At 38.7% G+C, this 9,904-nt stretch overlaps 2 protein-coding genes across 2 annotated transcripts; one reads left to right on the top strand and one right to left on the bottom strand.

Moving 5' to 3' along the window:
• Window positions 1-219: 219 nt before the first annotated feature.
• On the bottom strand, window positions 220-1,517 carry LOC140802814 (uncharacterized). Its single transcript, XM_073158438.1, has 4 exons — window positions 1,340-1,517; window positions 887-996; window positions 660-842; window positions 220-528 (listed from the first exon to the last, which is right to left on the bottom strand). Exons 1-4 carry the CDS (start codon window positions 1,515-1,517, stop codon window positions 220-222), a joined length of 780 nt encoding a protein of 259 aa, XP_073014539.1.
• A 4,051-nt stretch (window positions 1,518-5,568) lies between these two features.
• LOC140803232 (myb-related protein 306-like) lies at window positions 5,569-7,833 on the top strand. Its single transcript, XM_073158979.1, has 3 exons — window positions 5,569-5,993; window positions 6,252-6,381; window positions 6,632-7,833. Exons 1-3 carry the CDS (start codon window positions 5,861-5,863, stop codon window positions 7,392-7,394), a joined length of 1,026 nt encoding a protein of 341 aa, XP_073015080.1. The 5' UTR covers window positions 5,569-5,860; the 3' UTR covers window positions 7,395-7,833.
• Window positions 7,834-9,904: the final 2,071 nt, after the last annotated feature.

The following is a 9,904-nucleotide window of genomic DNA, read 5'->3' as shown; positions in this document are numbered from 1 at the left end:
TTCGTGAATTTTTCGGAGGACATAATCCACCTCTCCCATAGATAAGCACTTCAACAAAGTTCCCTGAAATGATCTTTTGTATAAGATGCTATTTAAAAGAAAAAACCTGGAAGCTTGTCTTTTGATCTTTTGAGCTTGAGTTCTATCTTCAGGTAATTCATTGTGAACATTGAACTTGATCAGAGGTGTCATCCAGGAATCTTCTGGCGCTGGCAATATCTACTCATCTGTGGAAAGAATTAGCTGGGTAACATGCAATACTTCTCGGGTATTGACTTCAGATAAGGAGGCGGCCATTTTGGCCAAAGCATCTGCTTCTCCATTCTCACCCCGGGGGATTTGCTCAATACTCCAACCCACAAAAGATTCTGCCTGGCTAATGAGCTTTAGATATTTAAACATTCTATCATCCTTAGCCTCATAAACACACTTTATCTGTTGGGTAACTAATTGTGAATCGGAATATAAAATTATTCGGGAAGCTCCAATTTCCCAGGCAGCTCGTATACCAACGAGAACATCCTCATACTATGCTTCATTATTGGTCACCCGAGAGTCAATTCAGCCAATTTAATCTTTTCTCTCGAGGAAGCTATTATTACCACTAACACTCTCCATCCAGAGAGGCTAGACGCTCATTCCACAAATACTCTCCAAACCTCATCCTCATCTGGCTGAATCATCTCAGATAAGAAATCTGAAAGGGCCTGTGCTTTGATAGATGTCCGGGGTCTATACTGAATGTCATATTCTCCCAGCTCAAGTGTCCATTTGATCATTCTTCCAGAAACTTCTGAATGAGTCATAATCCTGCCGAGAGGACTATTAGTAAGCAAAATAATCTGGTGTGACAGAAAATAAGGCCACATCTTTCGGAAGTCATTACCAAGGCTAAGGCTATTTTTTCCACTTCACTGTACTGGATTTCAGGTCCTCTGAGAGAATGGCTGCAATAATAAACATGCTTCTGATCAGACCCTTCTTCCCTTATAAGCACTGAACTAACATCATACTCAGTATTAATTAGATATACAATCAACTTTTCCCCAGGCTCTGGATTTACTAAGATATGAAGCTCAGCCAAGTGACTCTTAAGATCTTGGAAGGCCTACTCGAACTTCCCATCCCACCCGAATTGTTGTGCTTTCTGAAGGACCTGGAAGAATGGATAACTATGATGTGCCGATCGGGATATGAATTGGGAAAGTGAAGCAATTCTCTCGGTCAGTCTTTGCACTTCTCGGACAGATCAAGGGGATGAGATGTTTAGCATTGATTTGACTTTCTTAGGATTTACCTCGATCCCCCGGTCAGTAACTATAAAACTCAGAAAATTTACCACTCTTTTTCCCAAAGATGCACTTGGCTGGATTGATTTTAATATCATAACGTCTGAGAGTGGCAAATGTTTCTTCCAGATCAACAATAAAACAAGAAACCTCCCACGACTTACCAAGTATATCATCCACATAAACTTCAATGTTTCTCCCCAGCTGCTTCTCAAATACCCTGTTCATCAGACGTTGATATGTAGCCCCCCAGCATTCTTCAACCCGAAAGGCATGACAACATAGAAAAATGTGCCTCCCGAGGTAATGAAGCTGGCTTTGTCCTGATCAATCTTGGCCAAGGGAATTTGATGGTATCCCTGATAAGCATACATAAAACTGAGTAATTCATACCCAGAGGTGGAATCCATCAACTGATCAATCCGGGGCAGGGGATAATGGTCTTTTGGGCAGGATTTGTTAAGATCCCGGAAGTCCACGCACATCCTCCATTTTCCTGCAGATTTAGGAACTAATAATATATTCAAGAGCCAGGTAGGAAATTAGCCTTCAATAGCTCTCGGACTTGCATATCAATTAATTTGTTCTTTTTAGAACCAAAGTGTCTCTTCTTCTACTTTATAGGTTGATATCCCGGAAGGATGTTCAAATGATATTCAACTATCAGGGGTGAGATCCCGATCAAATCCTGCTGGAACTAGACAAAAAAATCTATATTAGTTTTCAAACAATTCAATAAATTGACCCGAGTGGTCGAATCAAGATCTCGGGCCACTCAGATCTCCTTCCCTGGCTCAATCTCTACCATCTCTTGCTCCTTCTCCACCCACAAACTGAATATCCCTTTTTTACTATCCTCTCCACCTTCTCACCACCACTTGCTATCTTCTCCTCCCTCCGGGCATTATTCTAGTCCACTCGGACCGCTTTCACATAGCATTTTCGGGAAGAAGGTTGATCTCCCCTGACTTCATCCACTCGGCTGCCCACTAGAAATTTAATCTTCTGGTGGTATGTGGAAGCTACAGACCTTAGCTCATTCATGGCCGGCCGCCTCAGAATAATATTATAAGATGATGGGGTCCACAACAGTGAAAGTGGTCATGACAGTCTTCTTCAGCTCCCTGGTGCCTAGAGTTAAGGGCACGATAATTTCTCCCTCCGGGTAGACAGCGTGACCAGCAAAACCAAAAAGTGCAGTTTCCACTGTCTCCAGCTAGTATCCCTGCAAATTCATTTGTACGAGGGCTTATTTGAAAATAACATTTACAGAGCTGCCCGAATCCAAAAAGACCCTCATGATGTCATAATTTGCTACCCGGACTTGGATTACCAGAGCATTATTATGGGGGAGATTGACGCACTTAAGATCGTCCGGGCCAAAAATGATAACCACTTCACTCCTCCTTAATCCCTCCACCTCCATACAATCTCTCATGCTCCTCAAATTACGAGCCCGATTGGAGTCACCATCGGTGGAACCTCCAGAGATCATTTTAATTACCCTCAAGACAGGGGTGAGGCTTTCTTCCTCTCCGGCTCCTGATTTCTCCTCCAACTAGGAGCACTCCTCGAGTTCTCCTAGGCACTAGGTTCTGACTGCCGATTTGACCAAGGTGGCAATCTCGGCCTCTTTCTTGGTGAATTATATCCTTGAATAGCAGGCAGAACATAATCTCTCTTCAGTGTTCGGCAGTCTTCTGTGTTATGGTAACACACTTTGTGAAGGGTACATAATCCCTTCTTCTCAGGCCTAGCAATTGTTAAGGAAGGGGCATGTCCCTGTTACACTCTTGGACATCCCGATCCCTAGCGATTTTCAGGTGCACATGATGAGAAAAATGCCCGGGGTTACCCCTTCTCTGTCCTCTCTCCTTGGATTTAGACACCAGGTCACCCCTCTCTCTCTTCAAAGCCTCCCTCTACTGCTTTTGAGCCTCCTCCATGTTAATATGTTTCTCCACCCGAGCCAAAAGATCTTCAAAATCCCTAGGCGTCTTCTAGGTAAATGATCGAAAAAAAATTTCCTCCCTTAGCCCCTGAGTGAATGCAGTAGTCTTGGTTTCGGGGGCGCAGGAGGGGATATCCAAAGCAACTCTATTGAATCTCCCGATGTAAGCCCTCAAACTCTCTTCTGGGATCTGATTTACTTCAAAAAGACTCAAAGTAGTCCTTTTGTACTTTTTGCTACTGTTGAAATGATGTAGAAATACCTTTAGAAAATCCTCAAAAGAATGGATACTCTGGGAGATAACCCTTCGAACGATCTTTGTGCCGAGTCAACCAAAGTGGTTAGAAACACTTTACACTTAATTCTATCCCCATAACAATGTAGCATGGTCATGTTCTCAAACCGGGCCAAATGCTCCTCTGTGTCAGCACTGCCATCATAATCCTTGATTTTGTCAGACTAGAAATTTCCGGGTAGAGGTTTCTGGATAATAGCCTCAACAAAGTGACTGCCTGAGCATGAAATCGACACTATATTTGTCCCTCCAGGATCTTCATCTTCTGCCTTAATTCTTCCAACTCCTCGGCCACAATAGGAGACTTAGAACCGACACTGGATTCCCTCTCCTCCATCCTCACTTCCTCCTCTCTCATCTCCTGCTCTCTCTCCTGCTCCCCTTCGGGTTGTGTAGCATGATGAGAAGGGACCCTCCTTGCTACTGCCTTTTCCATTGCTTCGGATATAATCCGAGCCAAATCCTCCAAGGATAAAGTAATAACATGTGGAGGACTTGTAGGAGGAAGACCACCTTGAGTAGAGATGAGTGGATCATCTCCAAGAACCCAGGAAGTATCTTGATGTGTCCTTCTTGTAGGATCCATATCTTCGTATTATACTCAATTTCCCGCAGATGGCGCCAATGATGATACCCGGGTGAATTGGGTGAGCAGGGTCGGGGAAATCCACCGGATCTGATAAAAATTTTTGTCTAGGGAAAATAAACAAGAAGATATATCTTGTGGAGAAGATATATCTCTCTAATATGGCTTCCACTGCAACCTGCAAACAAAGAAATGAACTTGTGAATGGGCGTTGGACGAGTGTCCGTGGTGGCCACTCTGATGTTTAAGTCAGCATATGAAGATGAAGGATGAAGTATGTATATGTGAGGATATACGTGAGTGCCAAGAGCTTGGAAACAACAGTATTCGAATCCTTCAAATGAAATACATACCTGCTATTTATAGGAAAGAAGGTGATGAGTACCTTGTTTTCAGTGCCTCCTTGCCACTTGTAATTTTAGATGGCGACTTACTGTCACGCCGTCCTAATTTTTCATCGTGTCACATCAGTAGGATTTTGTCAAGAACGATTACCGATACAATATCTTCAAACACTTGAGTGTGGTACTGTTATCGAGGTAGTCCGGGTAGAAATCATCTGACAGCTTATATAAGATCCCGGGCACTTGGTAGCCCGGAGAGAAGATGTCTCAGGCATCCACCTGCCCGGCTTCTGAAGAATTCATCCTACAGATTGACCATGATCTGGGATATCCATAGAATATCACGGTGGACCATGATCGGGGCTCTAATGGAGGTATCAACTAATATTACAACTTGAAATCTTACCAGACCAAAAAAATAAGTTTTGCCCATAATAAAATCGAATAGATGGTATCAAAATTCTCTAATATGTATTCCTCAAAAAGGGAAAAAGAATCTCTAACATGTAGAACAACATTTAGTAGTGGGGAGCGGTGATCATACTTTACGAATTATCACTTGAATGAACGGCTTAAATCTTTTATGAACAGGGATGTATAGTAATATATCAGTCGCCTGACGGGATTATATATCTTGGAGCATAATCGGCCGAGTCCTCGAATCATGTCTCGTGGCCAAAGGAGTTGTTAATAGCTGAATCGATAGTTAGCGGCACAGGACAAATTCTATGCTACACGGCGTGTATAGTAATTGGCTTTGAATTGGTGTGAGACCCACACATTTAACCGTGGATATGTATAAAAAAATCGAAGATAATGAATAATATCCCAAATGAAAGATATATATAAGGCAATTCTTGGCTGGATCCGCCTCCGGACTGATTAGCCCAAGTCACTCCTCTTCCAGTAATGGATATGTCTCAAGTCCAAGTAGCCATGCTTTCATATGGTCACGACAATTGTGAAATAATTTTTAAAAATTATTAAATCCAAAAAAATAATCGTGTATCACGCTGTGATGAAAAAGGGCTTAAAAAATTTTAAAAAAAAAATGGTGCAAGCAAATTGCTGACTTTTGCAAGAAAATGAATTTAATGCTCTTAGACTCTTTCATCATGGATGATGAGATAGCCCTTTTACCTCTTCGTCTCTTAAGTCAGCCTAAACAAACACCATATATCCTACAGACAAATCCCACCCCTTCAGTTAGACTCATGTCTCTGGATTCCTCTATATTCTGATCTCATAATTCAAGAAAAATAAATGAAAGAAACAAGCATCAGAGAATTAAGAAACCCTTCGTTTTCTTGAAAAAATCTGAGAGAGTTTTTTGTTCTGAATCCTTTATCGATCTTTGTTCATTCAAAGAGATCATACAGATTGAGTGAGAGTAGTATGGGGAGGCCACCTTGTTGTTTCAAAATTGGCGTGAAGAAAGGGCCCTGGACTCCTGAAGAAGATATCATTTTAGTTTCTTATATTCAAGAACATGGCCCTGGAAATTGGAGAGCTGTTCCCACCAATACAGGTAATAATAATGAAGAGTGTCATGTTTTTTTGGAGCAGAATTTTATGCTATTTTGATTCAATTCTCTTTTTTTTGGGTCTTAAATGAGTTTTTTCTTTTCTTGTTTTAGGTTCGGTGTAATTATTAAAGCTGTGTAATAAATATTCTGCAGCTGCATCACCTACTTCTTGAAATTTACTGACTTAAGTTTGGATATTCATCAGTTGGAAATGGTTAAGTTTGGATTTTTGTAATGAAAATACTCTTTTCTTCTTTCAGGCTTGCTCAGATGCAGCAAGAGTTGCCGTCTCAGGTGGACGAATTACCTCCGGCCGGGCATCAAACGTGGCAACTTCACCGAACATGAAGAAAAGACGATTGTTCATCTTCAAGCCCTTCTTGGCAATCGGTGAGTTCATGGATAATTTCTGCATGTTAGCTAAGTTTGGTGGAGATTCAGTAAAGATCTGCACATCTTTCTTTAGGGTTTAAGGTCTGACAAACAAAATCCTACTACCTAAAATGAAGGTTCTTGGGTTTTTTGTACTATATCTACATACCTAATATCTAGATTAGCTTTTTTTGCAATTAAAGTACTCTATTTTAATATATATATATATAGTAAGAAATTTATATTAAAGTGTGATTTTTTGTTGCAGGTGGGCTGCCATAGCTTCATACCTTCCCCTGAGAACTGACAATGACATCAAGAACTATTGGAACACTCACTTAAGGAAGAAACTAGGAAAGATTCAAGGAGAAGATGAAAATGGGGAAAGTGACAAAAATGGGAAGTCATCGAGTTCTCATTCGATCACAAAGGGCCAGTGGGAGAGGAGGCTTCAAACAGACATTCACATGGCCAAACAAGCCTTGTGTGAGGCTCTCTCACTCGATAAATCCGGCACCAATTCGTCCACTGGTTTGAATCTCTTCCCTAAGCCTCTGTCCATCGATAGATCGGATTCGAATTCATCGATTGACTCGAAGCTTTTCGAAAACTCTTCCCAAGCCTATGAACAGCCGATCCAAACATCCACATATGCATCAAGCGCCGAGAACATAGCGCGTTGGCTCAAAGATTGGATGAAGAAATCCCCGAAGTCCTCATCTGAGAGTACTTCCTTTAACAACCCCTCAGTGGGGTCTAGTTTCAGCCCGAGTGAAGCGACTTTCATCAGTTTGAACTCCGCGAATTCAGATGTTTCGCAATCGATTTCGGTGGAGGATGAAGCCAAGTTCAAGACCGCTAACTTCACTCCTGAAACTGTGGCGATCAGAGATCAGGTTAGGCCCAACTTGGAGAATCAAATGCCCTTTAGTTTACTGGAGAAATGGCTCCTAGATGATGCAGCTGCACAAGGCCAGGATGGGGACTTCATGGACATAGCGGCCTTTAGGGAAGCTGCCGATTTGTTCTGAAGATAATTCTTGTTCCTTCAGAACAATTCAGCAGTTTTTTTATGTGGGCTTTTAGGACTTTCACATGTTCTATACATACGTATATATACATACATATATATAAATGAATGACATATGTCCTAAATTCAAAGAAATACATCTGATGAAAATATGTCATTCATCTAAATATATATATATATATATATATATGTAATACAAACTGAAGCCATAGTTTTAATCTGTAGCATTTTGTGTTGGGACAGAAGAAAAGTGTAAATTTACCTGCAGTTAAGATTCTGGTCGGATCATGTGTATTGGATAGGAATAAGCTTCCCTTTCTGAGCTTCTGGGAACTAAGTGTATGTACTTTGTGCATCATCTGGTGTACATTTCTGAGAAACCTGGAATTGGGTTCGACTTCTAAGGCTTTTTTTTAAAACATACTTCTAAGGCTTTTGAAGTTACTAATATAGCATTTGCCGAAACTTGTTAGAATTATGTTAGGATTATTTTCATACTAACTTTTGAGCTCAAAATTCCATTATGTACCTAGTGACCGTAGTTTAAAATCCGAGTACGTACTTCAGTCTAACGCAAACATCACACACACGGATTAGAGTATTTAGACTTGAAACATCGGGAAAATTGCAATTTTGATTCTGTCTGTTTATTTTATTGCAATTTTTGTGTTCATATTATCATTTTCAAATGTTGTGCTGATGTGATTCCAACATGACGCTCAGGCAGGGGCGGAGCCAGGATCTTGGTTCAGCGTAGGCAACTATATATTATAATTAATAAAGCAAAAAAGAGAGCAATAATTAATCGACAGCTAAAAATAATGTGTCATAAAGTTTGAACACAAGTTACGCACAGTCAGTAGTATTGATAATTGATGGGAAAACGTCAGAAAAATGAGGAACAACGACGTGTACAAAATCCGAAATCAAAACAAAATATGATATAAAATATACGTTCGAAAAATAAGCATTAATTCATTATCGATTGGAAAAAACATAAAATTGTAAAACAATTGAATGATCGACAAACATTGAACGAAACAACGAACCTAAAATTTGGTAACATTTTGGATTTTTTTAGAGATTATGAAAGATTAAGCAGTAATTAAAATGAATTGGAATGATTGTTACTCAAAGTATATGCGTTCGTGACTCGAGAAAAGAAAACACATACAGATGGCTATATAGAGTGTATATATAGATACTAATAACAAGTAAAAAATTGAGTCTAAAATTTGAGTCTACAAATTATTAAAAGAAAATTGGATCAGTATAGACAACTAAACATGTAATAATAGCATACACAAATTAAAAATTTAGACATAAATATATATATATATATATATATATATATTTATATATATATATATATATATATATATATATATATAAATAAACATATAAAAAAAAAATTTGGCCCAGTGTAGGCAGCAGCCCACACTGGGCCTGTGCTGGCTCCGCCCATGCGCTCAGGTGTGTAGCGTCACATCAATATTCCGATACAAAAGTAATCAAAAATTGATATATATATATATAGAACTAAAATCTAATTTTGATAATATAAAAAATCAAAATTGAAAAGAAAGTAATATAAAGGACCAACTGGCAATTTTTCTTAAAACAAAAGGTCCTTGAAATTGGCTTCTAAGAGTATTGTTTCTTTAGTTGATAACATAACTTGGTTTTAGTGCAATCAATTGTTTTATTTTCACATTTAGTATGATTCTTTTCCGGAATTCTCATTTAATCTGAACATGTCAGTAATGTCTAATGTCATGCCACCATTTTATCGAAAAATTGGACAAAATGTGCACAAATGCCAATTTAATTAAATAAGTCACTTAGAGAACCAAAACTCTAGCTAGAGCTAGTGCCAATTTACCGGATGATTATTAGAATCTTCCATGGCAATAAATATATATTTTTAATCATAAGGTCGGTCAAAATTGTGGATATTGTAGTTTATTTATTTAAATTTCATTATTTCATGGTAATTTTGTGCACACTACAAATCTGCGGCTTTTTTATTCCTCTGTTTTTATTTTATTGAATCGTGCATTTTATCTATTGATTATAACTAAATATTTTCAATGCCAAGATATTTAAATTGAATGTGGGAAAAAATGAATGACAGCATACATGTAGTGTATTTGCATATAGGTATCAAATATTATTGATTGCACATTCATATTATAAATATTTAAAAATTATTACAGCATTCAAATTGTTGCAATATAAATATAATACACATGGTAGAAAATCATTTTTCTTTGATGTTCGAATTTACTTTTACATGAGATATAGGCTATAGCATGTGTTCTTAATCTTGTCCCATATCTTTAATTTGGGAAAGGATGTTCCCCAGTAGTAGCACACCTAAAAGCAAACTCAAGTGGTATCCCAACACCCGTTTTTTCCCCGAACGAAAAAATATGATATCATTATTTGTACTGCAAACAATTTGTGATTTATTATGATCACAAGAGTCAAAGTATATTTTCACACAGTCTA

This window comes from Primulina eburnea, chromosome 10 (assembly GCF_022965805.1).
Source record: "Primulina eburnea isolate SZY01 chromosome 10, ASM2296580v1, whole genome shotgun sequence".
In the NCBI taxonomy this organism is placed as follows: domain Eukaryota; kingdom Viridiplantae; phylum Streptophyta; class Magnoliopsida; order Lamiales; family Gesneriaceae; genus Primulina; species Primulina eburnea.
The sequence above is the reverse complement of the archived record's forward strand: the minus strand, read 5'-3'. Positions and strand labels throughout refer to the sequence as shown.